Below are 21,899 nucleotides of genomic sequence, written 5' to 3'. Positions count from 1 at the left end.
TGGCCTAATGTGCAACTCAGACTTTTATTTAAAGGGGTGGTTCAGAATTTTGGAAATAAGACCTTGTGTCCAAGTTAGCCAGTGTGTTTTTTATCAATTGAGGTAGTTTTCAACACTTTTCATCCAGTCGTTCCAGTTGCAGAGTTTGCTGGTGCTAAGCTGGCACAAGTCAACAGTGTCTGCTAGCCTGCCATTAAACCAGTCTTACCCACTCCACGGTACACCAAAGGCCAATATTTTACAACGCCAGACTATTGATGTAAATGTCTGTTGATAAAAAAATGTTAAAAAATAATACTTCCTGCATAGAACATCTTTAAGACTTACACATTTACAGTTTATAATTTAAACTTTTCTTATAATGGGGGAAAATAGATCATCTTTTTTTGGTTAAATTAATTTAGGTATATGGCTCAAATATTGTGTTGCTTACTGGATTTTGTGAGCAGCTAAACTACTAACTTTATTTTAAGGTATGAAAGGCATAACAAAACAATTACATATAAAATGAAATTATAGAATTTGGATGATGAATTTCTAACAACTTACTGTGTTTGCTGCTGGCCCACTTTCAGTGAAAATCCAAATACAGATAACAATATAGATTGAAAGATAGACTTTTTATCAATAAATTATTAAATTAAATTATAACTAAGAGTGTGTTTAAAAACAAGCAAAATAGAAAATTCCTCTATCCACCCAACTCTAATAAACTGACGAATTGTAAATGGACTGTTTTTATATAGTGCTTTACTAATCTCAATGACTACTCAAAGCGCTTTTACATAGTACAGGAACCATTCACCATTCAGACACTGTGGCCAAGGCTGCCGTAAAAGGTGCCACCTGCTAATTAGATAAACACTCACACACATTTACACTTTGATAGCGCAGCACCGGGGGCAACTCGGCGTTCAGTGTCTTGCCCAAGGACACTTCGACATGGGACTGCAGGGCCATGGATCAAACCCCCAACCTTCCGATTGGCAGGCAACTGAGCCACAGCTGCAGGTACAGTAGCTTTAATTGATCTTTTTCTCCCCAAAAGCACTCAGCATACAAATTAAGCTGCTTCACAACATTCCTCTTTGTCTCTTGGAGTAATCAGAAAGGACTAGTGATTAACACTGAGCGCTGAGAAGTCACTTCAACGTGTTTCATAAAAGCGTGCTACACTGAATGTGATAATTACACTGATTCAAGTGTAGCCAGATCTATTATTGAAAAGTCACACGGAAAAAAAACCTGCCCTTCTATGAGAAATATAGAATATGCTGATGAGAATATGAGAACATACACAAGATTTTTTTTCTCCCAGATTTAGTCCAGTGTCTTTTTGAAGGCTGTTTTTTCTGCACAGAGGCCAATAAATAGAACACCTTCAATTTAAAATGCCAGCATTTTCCGTAGTTTATTTACTGTCTGTGCTGTGTAGATCTTTCTGCTTTACAGTGTAAGGGTTAACTTGCTGTTAAATCCATCTTCTCCACACAAGGACACAGTACTACACAGTCAAGATTTCTGTCTGTGAAGTTAATACAAATTCATGTTTTCGCACACTGCATGTAGATGCCCTCAAATGAGAAGTTCAAAAGATGTCAGTAGCCAGAGATTTGTTGACATGACATCACTGAACTATAAATTCAGATTTTTCTGAGTGGACCATTTGGTTGCTGGTCAGAGGGGGAAAGATTTGGGTCTTAAAGCTTTAGTGGGTACGTTTTTTGAAAGCTTGTATCATGTGGATGCGCAGTTGCGACAGTTTTGTTGTCATTGCTACAAAATCCTCATGGGGCAACAGAAACTACGCACTATAGCTTAAAGGTTTGATTTATTATTTCCTTTGACAGACAAAAGTCTAAAAACTTAAAAAAAGACCAACATATCCTGACTTTTAGTCCTTAGTATGGGACCAGCTACAAAACCCCAAATTCCACATTTACCATAATGCAGCTAACATCTTTTCCCTGTCTGGTAAATGTTCACACTTTTAGTCTACCGCTCAATTCAATTCAATTCAATTTTATTTATAGTATCAAATCACAACATCCCTTTTTGGATAAAGTAGGTCTAGACCACACTATGTAATTTACAAAGACCCAAAAATCCCAACAATTACATCAAGAGAAATCCTTTAGTGCCACAGTGGCAAGGAAAAAAGCTCCTTTTAGGCAGAAACCTCGGGCCCACACTCGTGGTGGGTGGATGTCTGACAGTGCCGGCTGGGGGTACAATGAGCAGTGAGGTGGTGGTTATGGTGCAGTGGATATGACCCACTGTGATACATCAACCAATGTGTCCCTGAGCAAGACTCTCGACCCCTAGATGCTCCAGAGGCTTGCAACCTCTGATATATAGTAATTGTAAGTCGCTTTGGATGACAGCGTCAAATAAATGACATGTACAGTAATGTCAGGCAATTATAGTCACAATTAAGATAATGGAACTATGATTAGAATTAGTAGTTGCAGTAGTTGTAGTAGTGCTTTGAGCAGCACCACGGCAGCAACTGAAACCATGATTTAGGTGCCACACTGAACCTAGGAAAACTGCAAGTTTATCACAAAGATTCTTGTTAAATCCTGTATTGGATTGTCCTGCAAAAAGGTGGATTATATATAGTTTTTTTTAAATGTTCTATAATTACAATGCCAATGTTTTCAAAATCCTCACTTTCTACAATATCAGCACATTGCAACTATGGTTAAGGTTAGGGAAAGATCATAGTTATGGTTGACCAAAAGATACATCAAGTCTGTGATGAGATGCAAACTCTAGATTTTAGTTAGTCAGACGTGCTACATGGTCATCTACTTGCCTAAAGGACACACTACAACCTTCATTAGCACTGAAGATGTGAATTGTGAGGTTCGGAATTGACCAATAATGGGCGGGTTTCACAAAGACAGGCTTCACAAATAGAAAGTTAGATGTCTAAATTCCCACATGGCAAAGATCTTTCTAGTTCTTAATCTTAAGTAGGACTAGTTTGCCATGAAATCTGTGTACACTAAGAGTTTTTCCAAACTAAAAACATGGCTGACTTAACAACTGTGTCTAACCTCTTAACTCAATTCACTCATATTGAGAAAATTGTTGCCTTCTGAAAAAATTCAACAGTTACAGAATCATATTACCAGGAAACTACAGCAACTATTTATATGGAATTAAATAGAAAAATTAAATTATCTCAATACAGTGCAAATTCGGGATGCTGTGGCTTCTTAATGTGAAGGGGCTCAGTACATCTGCAAACTGGTCAGTCAGGCTAAGGACAGGTTACTGCGATCTTTAAAAACTCTTTCCCTACTTATTTCTTGCTCCAAAACATTGTTAGCAAACCACAATTTATGAGCAATGTTTTCCTCTTTTTGTCATTTGATGCTACTGGTCAGCAGGTGTGACTAATTGTTACCATAGAGACAATAATCTTAGTTCTTAATAACCTGACTTTTGACTGTTTGTTATTTTGAAGCTGTTTAAATTGCATTAGACTGGCCAAACCCTGCACATGAGTCTAAAATCTCTTTTGTGAAACCGGTCCCTAGCAATATGAGGCTATTGAATTTAAAGTCTTCAAGAATGACATCCTCAATGTTACTGTCTCAGACTTTAGAAAGCTCTTGCAGAGCCAAAGAAGACGTACAAATTTGAAGGAGTGTTTTCATAGGCTGAGTAGTAGTTCCCTGAGTTGAGTTCCCCTTGAAGAAACTGCTGTACTACTACTATTAAAGAATGTTGACCCAATATTATCATGAAAAGGAAGAGTGGTGTAGATCCCATAGAAAATATCTTTATTTACTAAACAAAAGATTAGAATATTACATGTAATAGTGCTACAGTGTAAAAACATGCAATGTGAAGTGAAAAAAAAATGTTTTCTATTTCTTTGTGCTGTGGCTGTGGCTGAGCAGTCTTATCTTGCAGGATGTCTTTGTTAGCAGCAACGCAGAACAGAGCAGAGCACAGAGGTTTATGGTAGGCTGGATGGAGGAGATAGACAAGAGTGACAAAAAAAACAGGTCTCTGTATGTAACTCATCAGTGTAGCCATCTTTCTCTATTTACAACATAGTGCGAGTGCAGGATTCCAGCTGTCAGAGAGTGATCGGTTTGCTTTACAAAAAAAGCGTCTGTCAGAGTGTCGACTTCGTTTCACATCGCTCTTACGTATCACATCTGACTGCTGAGCAAATGTCAGTGCAGTCAGAAGAGCCATACTGTATAGTGCACAAAAACAGATACTTTCCTAAACTAACTTCTGCAGGGACACTCGATTGTGGGAGATGTTCAAACGCTTGTGTTTTGTGTTTCACTGAACCCATCCAGTCAGTTCACAGTAGAAGGAGCAAAATAACTGCTACATCATGGGGTGAAATGCTCATTATGGTTGGTGCTGGAGTGAATCACACACCTAGCTGTGTGTGTGTGTGTGTGTGTGTGTGTGTGTGTGTGTGTGTAGTGTTGGGGGGATGTTTGTCCATTACAGTTTATTGGATACACAACCTCTGTCTTCCCTGCAGCATGTACATAGTGTAACGATCTCCCACTTGGAAGCTGGATCGAGACCCGTTCACTTGCCTTAGCACAGTGACGTGCTCATATGGATGATCTACTGTACTTTGCCCCACCACCCACACAATACACATGTACACACACACTTAATAAATTGGACTACCTCTTCTGACACAAAGCCCCGATGTGATAAGCATTGATCGTGGTGTTCGGCTCATATCACTAATGGATGTACTATGGTCCAGTGTCGTTGTTTCCAAATGATCTCCCTGGTTATGACACTAAAGGGCCAGTCCAATACAAAACCACAGAGATAAATCCTTACCCTGCTATCCACTATTGGCCAACACTGGCATCATCCGTCATGGTGCTGCAGCTACGCCTCTATAATACCCTTTATACCTTCTGGAACGATTCCAGTTCCTAAAATAGTGTCAGGGACTTGGATAAAGCTACGGCACACTAAGAGAAAAGGAAACGAAGGGGAAGACAAGCAAGAATATGAAAGGGAGGAAAAATGTCTGCGGTAGTGCGGTTAAAGTGAGCTCCTATTAGGGCAGTGGAGGGAGAAATATTGGCCAGTGTAGCCCCATACCATTTGTCCTCGTCAGGATCTTAAATAGAATCGGAATCAATTATTCATAGGGTCTATAACTGGCAATAAATGTTAGCTGTGACAGTGCAGCCCGGGCCAGAAGAGAGACAGAAAAGTGGGATTAGAAGCAGTTATAGAGGGCCAAGTTTACAATTCTGGACAAAACAAATGAATAACCAATTATAGTTTAAAACTAGAAGTGACATTTAAAAGGCCTTTTGCTTGTTTGATGGCCCCGCATCTGCATAATAATCTGTGAAAACACAATTCAGCCTTGACTCCAAAATAACCGCAACAACAGCATGGATAATACCGCTGAGGGCTAACAGTAGCACACATCCGCCTCAAAACTCATCATTTGGTTGAGGAGAAGTGCATTATGAAAGGTTAAAGGAGAATTCCAATCAATTCCCAAAACATATCTCTGTTGTTTGTAAATTTTGAGTGCTGTCAGTAGAGAAAGAAATGACAACATTTTGTACTGACTAGACTGTGTTATCCTCCTGCTAGCATTAACACCGAACAGGCTTTAACAGGGCAAGTTTTAAACATGTTTTTAGCCTCTTAACATGTTCAAAATATCATAAAAAATGCCTATCCATGTGGAGTGATTCCTTCTGAGTGAACACAGTAAATCTGACTGCTTTAGATGTGAAAGAAATACATGAAAGTTGTGCTAATTCAGCTGTGTTTAGTTCCTGTGTTGATATTGCTAGGAGTGCTTCGGGACATCTACAAACTACAACACCAAAAAGAGATACAAACATGTTGGGGCTGTAGTACAACTAGCAGGAGACAGGTTATAATTGAGGTAAGTTTGGAGTCACTACCTTATTTAATCATTAGTTTGACAGCCTACTTTTTTAAAATTTTTAATTTTTTTTGGTAGACAGTCCCTAAGGACTGCCGTCTCAACACCGGAACTAAACACAACTGAAGATAAGATTACAGCTATGTTGCGTTAGATTGTAGTGCTTAGCACTTTTTACCGTAAAGGCTTCTGAACCAAACACTACCAAGACAGACATGTTTCAGCAGTAATGCTACATTGGCATCATAAGATAAAAAAAATGTTTGTGGTTTGGGTAAAACACCAGTCCTCTTAAGTGGTACTCCGGAACAAAAACGTTATCCCTTGGGAAAGTCTTGTGATTTCCCCTTAAGCAAAAATGTTTTAGAACCGTTTAGGTCCCATCTGCTGCATCTGCTCGCATAACTCTTTAGGAGACTATTGGCAGGTCCTGAGTGTATTGATTCCAATGAGAGAAGTGAACATGAACACAGATTATAACCAATTCCTTCGCCCCAAAGGAGATATTGTACACATTTTTCACTGGCCACATATCCTCCAAACATTCCGACACTCAAATGACACAAACACAAATTCTAGAAAAAGTCTTGTGAAAGCTGACATCACAGATAAGATAGCATCAACTAACAATTGTGAACAGCATAACATAACAAATTTTCCTCTTCATTTTTAGTCATATCTACTCAGTGTATTTGTATGCAGTAATTACATAACACGATCAACTAAAGTCAGTGCAAGAACAGATTTAACTTCAATTCAATTATGACTTCAGCATTACTGAGTTGGATGACATTGTTGACATTGTTTTCTTCAGTGTTCTTCATTAAAACAATGTGATGTGATGAGTCAGACCCTGTCTCCTATTTATGGATGGAGCGATGTTGATGGAGCAGCACATAAATCAGCTTGTTAGGAGCTGCTTTTTCCAAATTTGGAACGTTTCTAAACTCCGTAAAATGGTGACTTATAATGAGCTTGAGAGGATTATTCATGCCCTTGTCTCATCGAGATTAGATTATTGTAATAGTTTGTTCACCTGTCTTAACAAGAGGGAGTTTGCGCGTCTGCAGAGTGTGCAAAATTCTGCAGCACGCCTGCTCACTCGCACTTGCAGGAGGGAACACGTTACCCCCATTCTCAAAAGTTTGCACTGGCTGCCTGTATTTTACAGGATGCACTACAAAATCCTGGTACTGACTTTTAGAGCTCTTCATGGACAGGCACCAGACTACATTAAGAACCTCATTCAGCCTTATGTTTCCACTAGGAACCTCCGGTTGTCTAATTTGAACTTGCTGATGGTTCCTAGGACCCATTTTAAGACCCGAGGAGACAGATCTTTTAAAGCTGTGGCGCCTCGCCTCTGGAATGAGCTACCTTGTACCATTCGTTCTCTTGTTTGTATAGACACTTTTAGGAAACAACTAAAGACCCACTTTTTTAAACTTGTTTTTTAGTTCAATACTGTGTTTTACTGTATCTGTTTGTTGTTTTAATTTATTTTATTTTTATTTTCATTTTATAAACTTTTATGATCCTGGTCTGTGAAAAGTGCTATAGAAATAAAGTTTACTTACTTACTTACTTACTATAAATTATGTTTATATACCACAAATTTCTTTCTCATAATTACCTTATGCTTACACTGCAGTGTTTTTCAATATTAAACCAAGACCAGGTCTTTCTTATTCAAGTGTCTGAGTGCCTAAACATAACACCAAAAAAAACATTAATCCTTCATCTTTTGCTACATGCAGATATTGTATTGTAAGAGCATTTCAACAAAAGGCATTTGCTGTTTGTTACAAATTAAAAGTGTATAAATGTAATTCCAGGATATGGGTTGGATTAATCTTCTTGGCCCACAATTGTTTTGGCAGTGCTTTAGTGTGAGTATGTAGTAGTGATGATTGAATACTAGTTTGAAATCTGTACTCAAAACCTCCATCAAAATGTCCCTTGTATACCCATCCTGGCTCAGAGACACAAGCCTGTGGCGTGAATTATCACACAGAGACAGTTCTGTTGATAATTGACTGAAGAAATGCCAGGCACTTACTGATGAACATGGAAACACTCCACTGTGTGTCTCCAAATGGCTTTAGCAAGCTAATGGTGGTGTGGGAAAAATGAGCAGGGGAAGTAATGTAGCTTCCAGCTCAGCTCATTTTCTCGAAATGAAAGAGATAATCTGGACCCCCTGAAGGCCTCCGAGATTGAACGCTTCACAAGCGGAAAGGCCAAATAACTAAGAGAAATTAGATGTGAACCTGGGCCAAAGTTTTCTCATTCCACCCACCTCACATCACAAGCCTTACAGTTAGGAATAAATGTGAAGTAACAATCTACCTTTTTTCTTTATTTTGTTTCCTTTATTCCCTCCTTTCTTGTTTCCTTCATTTCTGTCTTCCTTCTCTCTTTCCTACTCTGCCATACATCACTTCTTCTTCTTTTCCTCCCATCAGTGTTTGTTATAGAAGGCGCTGACAGAAATGCTGAATGTTTGTGACAACTGGAGCACTTTCCATCTCTACCCAGATGGACTGGCAGCCAACAGGCTTTCATTCCCACAGCTCCTCTTCTCCCCTCTCCTCGCCTAAACCTCCACAACCAGTGTGCTAAAGGGTTTGAAAGCAGGAACCAACTGAATGATGCCAATGTATTATTAATTATTTGTTGGGAATTCTTTGGAAATACATAACATTACTAGTTGTTTCCAAGCTGAGATACCCCTGATAAATCCAATCTACGTAATAATGATGTGTAGCCTACAAAACAGGCAAAGAAAGCTCATGTTATATCACGTGACACACTCAAGAGCCACAAGATTCAGGAGAAGAAACTGATCTGCTTGTCCACAAAGTGAATATGTGCAAGCAGATCATATCCTATTACTTTTTCACATTGCAGTCATTTTATATTTAATCTTTTGCATGTTTGCGTGTTGCTGTGCATCTCTGTGTGTGTATACCAAGCATAGTGTGTGCTGTAATAAGCCTAGGCGCATTTTACAAATGTGCTGTAAAATAATAAAATGCTGCATTACTAACTTTAGACCAGGTTTTTGTTGTTCAATGGCACGATCACTTTCCGCTGCCTCAAGATAGCAATACTCCAAGAATGCAACTGAAGACAACTCCATGTAAGACCAGCACGACCAGCACGGATGGGCACAGTTGCGTTTGCTATTTAAACGATGTGGGCGCTAGACGGGAAACTGACAACTGAGTCGGTCCTAAACTAGCAAAAACACTTGCGTTGGGCATTGTGCTGCATTGTACCAGGTGCAAGATAAAACCCACTGTTGTAATTCGATGCTACAGCCAAAGACAACAGCAATGTCTACAGTACTTTTGCCAATTCAATGACTGACACATTCCTGAATTTTGTGCAAGAATCCAAGCTGTGTCCAAAACGATGCATCGGGCTGAAGAGAGAGATACAGCAGCTTCCATTTGTGTATTCTGGATTTTGGAAAAGAAGAAAAGGCCATTCACAGAGCTCTGACCTTGAGACAAAAGCGCATGCTGGTCATTGTGGATGAGGTGATAAATTTTAAAGTGTGACATCCGCTGATAAAATATGTACTCCTGCCACTTTAATTATTTGGAGTACTGAAATTCTAGTTACAGATCTTTTGAAACATTATAAGAACTTTAAAAAAAAAAGCTAATGTTATGTCTATAGCAGTCAAGGAGTCTGATACTGCACAATTGTGCATTTATGATCATTTTTTTGACAGCAAATGCTTTAGAAATTGCTCCACATCAAGCCTCCAACAAAGCTTATTCCGACAGCTACTTTCAGACATGTCGGCTGAGCATCACAATCTGCTTTTTAACAGTGACTTAAGGTGGCTGAGCAAAGGAAAAGCACTGAACTGTTTACTCCACAGCAGCAAGCACAAAAAAGCGGAAACACACCTGACTTGACTGCTGAATGACCACTTTATGGCCAAAGTTTGCTTTCTGTGTGACATATTCCATCCCACGAATATCCTAAATGTGGGACTACTGGGCAGAGACAAAACTGTCATTGATCTTTATGTAGTGTTGCTAATCCCCAACACTAACCTTAAGATGTAGTTGAAAGCTCTAAAAGGTAAGTAGATGTTTGAGCGGATATTATTTTTCTCACATCAACTGAGACATTTTGTGAAAGGGAGCCACAAAGTAAAAAAGCATGTATGTGAAGGACATGTCAGCCACTACACTTTAGCTCTAAAACCACCCACAAACAGGTAAAATTGACAGCATATACAATAAGTGTGTTCTCATCTGTCACAACTATGTCTGTGTTTCCTGTTATTCCTTGGTTTTGGGGTTTTCCTTTCCCTTGTGTCTCCTGTCTTTTACTGTGTGTTTCTCACACGGCTTGTTTTCTCAGAGCTTGGGCATGCCTCGAAGGTACACCGGAGTGGCTGAACGGAGACCAGGGAGAAAAAACGTGTTTTTTCAAACGTGAAAAAACACTAGTTTGATGTGACGTAAGTGTCTGTTGAATCAAAACAAAACGTAAATTTTTACTGTCGATGTTACTTAAAGTAGATTGATAAATCTCTGTGGATGGTTGCCGTAAAAAAGATCCAGGAAACGTAATTTTCTGTTCTCATGAACGCATGTTAAAATTAGTTGATAGAGACGGAGGAGGAGAAGAACTCGAAAAGCCGTGACACCGGCTACAGCTCCGGTGTATAAGCACAAGTTGGTAATTGAGTTACCCAAGTTTAAGGGTCTTTGAGCCAGGTACAGAGCACCGTGAGCTGCTGGTCGTTTCGGCGGACATTATGTTTAGGCACCAAAACGACTAGTTAAGTTTAAGACAAAGATGCATTGCCAGGGTGAAAGTCCCCCCCCTCCCCCTTTTTTCATGCTCATCCAAACATTGATCAAATCCCTGACTCAAAATCGTGATCCGATCCGGACCGTGAGTTTTGTGATCCGTTGCACTCCTACCCAAGACAACTGTGATTGGTTTAAAGAAATGCAAAACAACCCAGAGCCTTTTTTTCTCCTATCCAAGAATGCTTGTGCAGAGGGGCCAGACCTTACTCTGTGGAAATAGCGCTGTGGAAATAGTTCTGGCAATGCCAGATTACCATCAAGCATTTAACTCCTGCAGCTCGTGGAGAGAAACTGTGGCGCCTCACTCTCAACACCCCCAGCAGCCGGGCCTTCAGAGCAGGTCTCTCTTCTCTGTGCTCCAGGATTATTGCCTGCCTGTCTGTTTGCTCTCCAACCCACCACCTGCTACCTCCAGCCAGCCCACGCCATTCTCCCTCATTTATCCAGCCTGCTCCAGCTAGTTCAGCCAGCTACCTCCCAGCTCATTCCCCTCCATTCCCCCTCCAATAAATCCAGTTTTTCAATCATCTTTCTCCTTTGTCTATGTCTGAATTTGGATCCGCACTGCATCAACCGTCCACCTGATTCATGAAGATTTTCTATTTGAGCTTAAAAAAAAACTGCATGGAGATGCCAGAAATAACAATAAAAAAAGAAGTTGATTAATCACAAAAGAGCTTGACTTGGCTGAGGTGCAAAAGTTGGTGTCTTGAGAAAAGCAGAATACAATGAAGAACACAGGAAATCGACATGGCGAAAAAAAACACAACATACAAGAAGCTTTCGGTCCACTGAAGAGACAAAAAATGGCAACAGACAAAAAAATCAGATCTGTTTCGAGCGATGAGGAGCCTTCCTCAAATTAACACATGACACAAAGGTAGATTTCAAAAAATGTGTCTCTTTAACTATGTTTCCAATGTGTACAACATTGGAAGACGTAGACTCTCTAAATCTCTCTGATTATAAGAAAACCACAATAATTACAATTTACAGAAGCATTGCAGTAATCTGTACCACAAACACAAAAACACAAGAGTGCGTACATGGCATGGTAATCTTTTTCTCTATCTCCTTCCCATTTGATGTGCCCGGCCCTACACTGCAGAATGCAGAATCTGGACACCCTTTCCCTGGCTGATCCCTCAGGACCCACAGCCCTTTCCAGCTCCACATAGGAAGCCCCATGCATTATGCATCACCACCCAGGCCTATTTTGGAGCAGAGAAGCAAAAAATGCAGAGGAACACAGAGCTTCCCGGGCTCCCTCAGTCAGTCCCACAGTTGCTCATGTTTCTCTGGAAAACGAGGTCTCATTCCGACTGTATGCAATTACCAAGAGGAAAACATGAAATATTTAGCATTGTCATCCCCTTCTTCCCCTCTGTATTTTCCAGCTCAAACTTGCAGAGGGGAAAAAAAACTTTACAAAAAATAGTGTGAGCTTACAGTATGCTTTTTCCTCTGGATGTTCCTTCTTTGGGTGGATTGGTAAGGAAGCACCACATGGTGGATTGGTGGAGGTCAGGATTGCAAGATTTCCCCTCAGGGGACGGGATGACACACGCAAAGGTGGAACATGGGATTTGATTTATACTCCATGAAAGTGGTGGGGAGAATGGGCTCAGATGCAGGCTGGTATAGGTCGGATCAAAGCAGGCGTCCTGAAGAGAGATGATGGTCAGGCATGGCAAGGCATTTAGCATGCATAACGAACAAACAACCACAGGCAAGTGCGTACAGCACATGCAAACATTTATGACATGTTTTTTTTTTTTTTTTGAATGCACACATCTACCACATGGTGACCTTGACACAAAAACATGTCCCCACGGGTACCTTGCTCTGAGACTGTGTCTGTGGCCCGTGAATAGGCCCCATCGACTGACATCAAGGTTTTCCAACCTGCAGACTTATTATTTTTTGCTCACTGCCCACTATTTGTGAATGTGTATAAGCCATAAAAAGGTACTGGCACTGACCTAGCTTTTGTCCTCTGAAACGGTAAATGTCATTGAGCACGAAAGTGCAAATTTCTGGTTATTTGTGTGTGTGTGTGCGTGCGTGCGTGCGTGCGTGTAGGCATGCACTCCTGCATTCACTCATGCATTCCTTCTGTGCGCGCAATTCCTCCCCTAACGTGGCTACTTTTCATCTGGTACTGACACATGTAACACCACTGCTGTGCCTCTTCTTTCTTTTTTTTCTAAAAGGCTTCCATAAGGAGGATAAAAGCAAAACTCATTCAATTGTGTGGGAACACTGGAGCCCTTTCAATTCTCACTGGGACATCAAAGCACACAGCAAGACGCTACACTATTAGAGTCCATGGGTGGGATGAAAATACATTACAAATATATCTACTTTCTGCTGAAATCCATGACTAGGGTTTCATAAAAAAGCAGCAGACTTCTCTCCATCAAATGTAGCCTCTGAGGATTGTGATTAATCTAACATTTGATGGTTTGAAAAACTGGGGAAGAGGAAGAGTTAAGGGACAAGGGGGGGGGGGGGGGGGGGGGGGGGGGGGGGGGGGGGGGGGGGGGGGGTGCTGTGAGAGCCGCATGGGGATGTAAAGACTTAATGCACTGCTTTGAATGTCACGCTAATGAAACAAATTGAATTGAATCACACAGGATATTGAAACTGTATTGCAGAGAGTGACAGCTTACTGTTAAAAGATTAGGCTGAGACAGAGGAATAAAAAGGTCAACTTTAAGAGAGCGAGAGAGAGAGAGAGAGAGAGAGAGAGAATTGGGGAGAAATGAAGAGTCAAAAAAAAAAATAACACTGTATATGATGCGTGTTTAAAATAAGATGCCCCGGGTATCAACATACACATCTGCTCTTTTAATACGCAGGGTAGATACGCTAGAAAGTGTGAATTGCAACCAGGTTTGTGCAGAATTGTGGAAACACATTCAACAGTGACGCACAGGCATGTGTGATCAACTCACAGACAAAACAACAACGCAGAGTGTGTATGTGTGTGGGTGTGTGTGTGCCTCCAAGGTTATGGGGCGCAGGAAGTGCCATTAGGTGTGAATTAGGCAGAATTAAAAATGAATCCGCTGTCATGCATTATTAAAGCTACCCTAATTGCATTTCCATAAGTCTATGAGATGCTGTGTACGTGTTCCAGCATGCAAGCATGTGTGTGCATGTGCAAGTGGACACAGTCCATCTAGGGTTATGTGTCTTTTTCTAAATCACTTAAATGTAGTTTAAAATGCGCTTTTCTTTGTCTTGATGTTTACTGTAAAGCAGTAATTGCTTCTCTTCAACTTGTTCTCACAGCTCACAAATTCCCTCCAATTCACCTGACGAAAGCAACAACCCACAGAGTACATTTCTCCACCAAGTTGTCCCTTGGTTACCAGATGGCTCTATGTCATCTTAACTTTGATCCCAGTATAACATTTGGTACTGTTTTGCACAGAGACAAATAAAAAGGCAATAACTTGTGATTGCTTTGTCTTTTTTTACGAGGAGCTTTGACTTATGCAGCAACATTGCCCCTGTGTGGTGAAAGGAACAAAATAGTCATTGAACCCTGAATAAAAGCAATCCCCATGTCAAAATGTGTTTTTGGTGGTTTCATCTCAAGTTTTTTTTTTTAAGATTGTTTTCGGGAATTACTGCCTTCCATGGACAGGACAGCTCACATATGAAAGGGGAGAGAGATAGGGAAGACATGCAAGAAATCGTCCCAGGTTGGACTCAAAACTTTTTAGTACTAGAATATTACATTCAGCTACTTTTTCAGTCCACTAGATGAATGTGAATGGTGATATGAACAAACCAGAGACATAATTTGAAGTTGGAAAAAAGGTGATGAATTCCAATTTATCGCAGATTATACTTAGAGAGCCTAATATTTTATGAAGGGGTAGGTGGTGTAAAAGGTTTAAAAAACACTGAGATACAGCATTTTATTGTATATTTCAAATCCCAACAATGAAAATTACTTTATAGTATCTAAATATTTTGTTTCATCTACATATTTATCCAACATTAAACACTGGTGATTTAATGATGAAGCAACATGCTTGCAGATAAGATTAAAATGTGTCTATAAAATCAACGCGTCTTATCAGCGCTGATAAACCATGACACACACCTTTGGCCCTCCACATACAACATCCTCTCAACATATCAAATTACTGTTGCTGTCAGTTAGAGCTCTGTACTGTAGTTGCATTTACAAAACCATATCATGGACGCAGCATTTATTGCTATATGCTTGCTATGTGAGCAATCCGTCTTGATTATTGCTGCTGTGGAGTGACCGCCTTTGTTGAATTCTGAGATAAGAAACATAGAAGATATAGGAGGGCAATTCAAGATCAATTTCACATGTCCTAAACATGAACAGTTAACTGCAGTCTAATGGTTAGACTGTAACCTTTAAACAAACCAACCAGCAACTTTGCATAGACCAACATTAAGCAGCTCAGATGTACATGTGCTCACTATCTCTTGTTGATAAAGCAGCTCCAGTTGATTCAAGCATACACAAGTGTTTTATCTTGAATTCATTCTTAAAGAAGCAAAAAGTCAAGAATCTTGACATACACTTCTGCAAAAAAAAAAAGGCTTTAACTGCGGTCTGGTAAATACTGCTGTGGTGTTGCATTTGAGTCAACAAAATGTCTTGCCTTGAACTTTGTTCTTTGATATGAAACCAGAGAGGGAGCTTTCAGCTGCAGGCCCAGAAGACGACTGGAAAAGGAAAGAACTTCTGCAGGCAGCTTAAATAATCAGCACTGATCTCTGTACCTGCCCTGCTCTATCTTACCTCCAATCCCGGCACATTACAATAAGTAATTGCTGAAGCTGGCTTTGTTGGTAGGAAATAGGGATTGAAGTAAAGTGCAAAAGACTCTAATTTGTATTGATCCCCAGTGGGGAAATTACAATTCACTCTCTGTTTTACTAGAAATCACTAGACAGAGGACCTATTCATGCACAAATGGAGAAATGTTGTAGTGAATGAGCTGACAGTGCTAGACCAGCGCCTTGAACGTGTGTGTGTGTGTGTGTGTGTGTGGGGGGGGGGGGGGGGGGGGGGGGGGGGGGGGGGGGGGGGGGGGGGGGGGGGGGGGGGGGGGGGGGCTTGCTTAAGAGCATCTTGGCAGTGCCCAGGAGGTGAACTGGCATCTCTCTGGTTCCAAACGGTCCCTACAGACTGAACTACTGCCACCCCTAAAATGTATGTACATGTATGAAGGAGTGTGTTGACAATGCACAATATAAACCAGCAGGTACAGTTTTTGCTAGCTGCATACACATTTAAAGCAAATGCTTAGACAAAAGCATCAAAACCTTAACTTTTGTAACCATGCTTTGAACAAAAGGCAACAAAACTATAAACACGTGTTCTGCTTTGCACTTTGTTTGCAATTCTGCAACACATTCCTTTCAAAACACTACACACTGTTTCTCACACTAGACACTTTGTTCAAGATTGAAAACTCTTGCAATCATTGGGAAAACACTTCTGTTGAAAATGCAAAATACTATCTGAAATTGGGGAAATATCCCCTTGTGTGGCACCATTACGTAGTCTGCAAGGAGTTCTCTATCCCCATGCCACTTTAGGTCCTTACTTGACCCCTGACTCCCCATTTGTGCCAGACCATCCACATGCTGCAGAGCGGAGGAGGGTCCGGCTAATCCACATAGCATTCTGGGAGGAGAGAAAGATGTGCTATGGTTTATTAGCATTTCTTTAAACCAATCCCAATCATCATGGGCGGCGCTAAGCTCCACAAAGAGCCAGTGTAAAATAGATAGCTGAGTAAAAAAAATGTAAAAAATACTAAACTGAGTTTTCTCTCTAGTGCGAGAGAAAACTCAGATTTGCAGATAATCTGCAAATTTGCAGATCTGAAATAATGTTTTGTTTGTTCACAGCAACATACTGTATTGATTACTGAAGTGTAATTCTACTTTTCTGTGTTTTTTTGTTGAAAAACCTGCATTGGAAAACAATAAACTGTATATATTTCTTTCTGAAACCTTTCTATTTTTGCATTCATTGAAATGTAAGTAGATCTATTCTGTACTAAAACAATCTTTCAGAAGAGCCTGTATGAGAAAATAGGTATAAACGGTAGAGAAGGCAGTGTTTTATGTAAAGTACATCAGTGTATTGTTGCTGCTTTGAAAGAGTCATTCAAGTGGTGCATGTGTGTATTGATTTATTGCATGAATGCCCTTTTGAAAAAGGATTGTTACTTTGTGATTGCAGACTCTCACCTTGACATAGAAGATATTTATCTAAGGTATATTCTAGAAAAAGTGTGTATGTAATAGGCAAAATCGTATACACAAACGCACATACTGTCCTGAGGGAATTATCAGGCGGACCCTGTCCTTTAGTCTACCCAACACACACACACACACACACACACACACACACACACAGTATATAAAGGGCTGGGCTTAAACTGTCTCTCTCAGTGGGACAAGCATAAGCAGCAAAACTGCTATCTCCACTCACAAACCTTTAAAAAATGCCTGCAGACTACAATGGACGTTGGGAGATGGTGAGCAATGAGAACTTTGAGGAGACCATGAAAGCCATGGGTAAGTTGCCAACTCTTACAGCCTGCCTAATGGAATAGAACAGGAGACTGTAGCTTGTTACCTTCATTAAAATCAGGAGTCAGTTAGAAGCTTTCTTTTTAAAGATGCAGCCAATAGGGAGGGAGGCCTGCACAGAACATTTGGAAGCAGTGTGACAGAAAGAGAGAGAGCAGCTGTGTGGGGGAGAGAGAGAGAGAGGGGAAAAAAGAGGAATGCTGTGGTACTGCTTCATTTCCTCATTGAGCTGCTGTCAGGCCAGGTTAACCCTGACTCTGTGAGCGGTTGCCGTCTGTTACCATACCAAATAAATATTGATTCACTTCCTTTCTGCATTTTCATCCTCCTGAGCCGCAGAAAAGGAAGACAGATTCCAACCCTGGATCAGGCGGCAGGCCAGCTTGTCATTAAAATAAAGAGAGAGAGAGCAAAAGAGAGAGAGCCCATGGCTCGTCTCTCTTCCTTTTAGCGCGTCATTGATCAGGCCCAGAAACACTTTCATTATTCACGAGTCTATTTGCAATTCATAAAACAACCTCGATACACTCTGCTGACACTAAATCCGGGAAATCCTGAATGCCTCCATCTCCTTTCCATCGAGCGGAGAGGAAAATGACATCCTTATGGAAATGGGTCAAAAATATTATTTAGATGGGTAAATATAGGGACCTCATCTGTAAGAGTGATGGGAAGAAATTGAATTTTGACGTTAAGGCAAATGGGTTATGAATATCTAAATGGTCGGGGTGGGCGGCTCTCAGGACAATGTTGAGCAGGGCTGAGGAACTCATTTGACTCAAAGCAAGGTCATTTTTAAAAGGTAAATGAGATTGTCAAAAGGACCAGCAGGTTAGGAATCATAATGAGTGGCCTGTGGTGTCATGTGTGTCTGTGGATGTGTGCTTTGAAGTGTCTGTGTACATAAGATTTTAGTCTTTAAAGAAGTCCAACTACACACCAAAATGACAGATTTATACTGCTACCACTGACTCACTTTAATCTCATTTGTTCATTCTTGCAGACATTGACTTTGCTACCAGAAAGATAGCTGCCCACCTGCATCAGACAAAGGTGATCGTCCAGAATGGAGACAAGTTTGAAACAAAGACCCTGAGCAGCTTCAGAAACTATGAGGTCAATTTCACCGTGGGAGAGGAGTTTGAAGAGTTCACAAAAGGCCTGGACAACCGAAAACTCAAGGTGAGGCGTTACCTTGCACTTTACACCGTACTGCATGAGGCAAGAGCTATTGATGACTTGTAGTTATATAATTATGGTAAAAAGCAACCATAGAGCCACATCTGACAATCATTAAAACACAAACAAAACACAATAATTGAATAATAATAACCAACACTATTTTTGCCTGTGTGTTTGTGTGGTTTCAGACACTGGTTACCTGGGATGGGGACAAGCTGGTGTGTGTTCAGAAGGGGGAGAAAGCTAATCGTGGCTGGAAACACTGGATCGAGGGAGACCTGCTACACCTGGTGAGAGAAAGTGTGACAAATTGGCTAAATCATAGGAGAGCTGTAAATGTTGTGACTTTTTTGCCAGGAAATCAGATGTGTGATCAAAATGCAGCGTCTCAAGTCGGCCACATGAAGAAAAGAAAAAAGAAACCCTTACCCATTTAATTGCTTGATGAGATATTTCCCAACCCTTGATTAGGCCAGACTATCGCAATAACAATAAACGAGATAATTAATCACTATCAAATATATATTTATGGAAGCTCTGCTTGGTTATGTAACTAAGAGAGACATTTGTTGCATCATGTTGGACTGCAGTCTAAAGGTCTGTGTTCTCTTTCAGGAAATTACTGTTCTGGACAAGGTCTGTCACCAAGTATTTAAGAAGGCCTAAAAAGTCAAACCGTATCTGCAATAATCTCTGTCACGTCCTGCATGTTTCTGCCTATTTATGAAGACCTGTAATAAATTGACTTAATTCCACTGTTATTGTTTATTGTGTTTTTATGTAGCCTATGTATGTACAATATGTATTTATGTAGGTATGTATTAAAGTAGGGGCATACAAAAACCCTTTCCTTCATTCTGGACAATCACATCAAATCTTAATTTTTGAAGGATAGACATTCAGATTTTAAAACTGACCTTTGTACTGAAAGTTTTCTCTTATACAAAAATGTCTTGGGTATTTGTACAAAGTTATCTAATAAGTAAGGCGCGGTTAATGCACGGCAAACAGTGTCAAAATAGTTTAAGTTTCATGTTCACCCTAAAATTCTCAGAAAATAATTGCACGACAAAAAGGACCAAAACGCCATTTTAATCCATGACTAATATTTTCCATTCACTTAAATGTACAATACGTACAATATGTCTTCCACAATGGGGACTCTCAGTCGTTACTATTGATGTTGACACAGACTTGTGATGACTTGCGAAGTTGTGTGGTGGGAACATGGCAATAGTTGTCTTCATTTTAAAATGGATGTGTTCACATAGAGAGTAAATCTATTAAAGTTGTATAATGTTACATTTATTTGTGTCATGTTCTAATGAAATAGAACCCGTTTTAGATTCTATTTGTGGTGGTAGATGACGGGTTGTAATAACCTCATATAGTTACAGTATTGACACACAACATATTGTCGTAAACTGGATTCATATTGAAATATCATATCAATAAATCAGATCTCTGTTGAAAGGTGGCATCCAATTAATGAAAAAATAATGCTGTGTGGTAGAAAAAAATGTTGTACTGCTACTGAGTATAATTCTTTAATAACTTTGATTTTTTTTTTGCCAGAAGTAAGAGCATTTATGACTGTTTTTCGTGAATCTTTGTGTAAAAAAAACAGTGAACAGCAGTGTTGCCAATATTTTTTACTGTAAAATTAACATTGTCTTGTTGTCACTGTTAATGCAATAACTGTTTTTTCATACTTTCACAGTATTCTACAGTCAAAAATACACTACATAGCTGTTTTCTCTTCCACAGTCTCCTGCATTTGACTGATTTCTTTAGTTTGTATTATTTACATGATAAACCTATCTTTAACCTTAATAAATACTTTGGAACATTGGATGAATGGTTGCTGATAATGGCCAATGTAGATATAGCATTAAATTCCAGCGTCCCCCCCCCCCCCCCCCCCCCCCCATCAGCTAGTATTCTGTCTATAATGGAGTGGTATGGAAATTTCTAAGTGACCCCGGACATTTGACCGGTAATGTACATAGGAATATAACAACATACGATTACATGTATTTTTTTAGGAAAGAGGCTATAATAGATTTTACTAGTTGTTACTTGTCCTAAAATACCTGTCCAAAGCTGACTACAAAGAATCATCCCACACCCTGAATTAACCCCAAACTTTAGCCAAATTATCCCAGCCTGGAAGATCCAAACAGAAAAAAAGTTGTGTGCATTTTCAGAAATAGAACACAAATAAAAACAGAAACTAAAACAGTTAAATGATGCATTGTCAAGACAATTATTATGCTTCATGAATTCACATCCTTAGATATTTAGAAATTAAAATGAGATTTTGTAGTTTAGACAACCAACTCTGATATTCTAGCTATCAACTGAATCGTTCTATCATGACATGCACGTATATATAGTAGCCTAATGCAAATACACTGGAAACAACACTATGCTTGCACCAATTTATGAATTAAATAAAGTGCATTGTTAGGCCTACTCACCAAATCATTAAAATAGGGAAGAATGAAAACAGAATGGATCCATCTTCAGCTCAGAAGAAAATGCTTTTACCAAAATGCAAACTGCATGATACTGTTACTTCAGCTACATGGACGGTAATTAGCAGTTACGTGCTGTATTTAAGGTACACATCATGAACTAAGAAACTGTTAATAGAGCGTTATTTAACAGATTTTTGTTAAACGTAAAGCGTTGTAGGCCTATCAATAACAGGTGGAAATCCTGCTGTAAAAACAGCAACCATTATGGGCCAAAGGTTAAATGACGATAACGCCGATTTCTCTGGGTTTGAACGTTGTTGGAAACATTTGGGATAATGTAAGTAACGTTACCAACTGAACATATCATAACATAGTTAGGCTAGCCACATCTCTGAATTGTAGGGTTTAAGACTTAAAAGACAACTCAGTGGGTTGTTCCAGTGAAGTATGTATCTGTTTGCAGTGCAGTAGGATCTTACAGGTCCAACCAATGGGTACAACATGTTCTGCTTCTCTGCCGGATCTTGAGCTCCTCCCACAGGAAGCGCTGGAGGATCCACGTCGCCAAAAGAAGCTGCATCAAGTCAGACAGCGACCGAGAGATTTTAACCGGAAAATGGGTGCATTGTCCTCAAAATAAAGGCCTCACAATAAACCAAAAAAAAGTATTTCAAAATGTTGAACTATACAATTAAACACTCTCAAAAGTTCTTAAGTTGTCACCACAAAATTACATATTTGAGAGACTTACAGATTCATGTGTATTGCAGTTTGACTTAGATTTTGTGCAACGCCCATTAAATTAAATACCATCAAATGCAAATAAGCACCTAACTTTTTAGGTAGCTTTTTACATTGTTCTCACAG

At 39.8% G+C, this 21,899-nt stretch overlaps 1 protein-coding gene across 1 annotated transcript; it reads left to right on the top strand.

Annotated features, from left to right (window-relative positions):
- Nucleotides 1–17,213: 17,213 nt before the first annotated feature.
- On the top strand, nucleotides 17,214–19,307 carry LOC117942459 (retinol-binding protein 2-like). Its single transcript, XM_034867928.1, has 4 exons — nucleotides 17,214–17,355; nucleotides 18,374–18,552; nucleotides 18,741–18,842; nucleotides 19,168–19,307. The coding sequence occupies exons 1-4, from the start codon at nucleotides 17,283–17,285 to the stop codon at nucleotides 19,216–19,218; spliced, it is 405 nt and encodes a 134-aa protein (XP_034723819.1). The 5' UTR covers nucleotides 17,214–17,282; the 3' UTR covers nucleotides 19,219–19,307.
- Nucleotides 19,308–21,899: the final 2,592 nt, after the last annotated feature.

Source organism: Etheostoma cragini, chromosome 3, assembly GCF_013103735.1.
Source record: "Etheostoma cragini isolate CJK2018 chromosome 3, CSU_Ecrag_1.0, whole genome shotgun sequence".
NCBI lineage: Eukaryota > Metazoa > Chordata > Actinopteri > Perciformes > Percidae > Etheostoma > Etheostoma cragini.
Note: the sequence above shows the minus strand (reverse complement) of the source record. Positions and strands in the feature narration are given on the sequence as shown.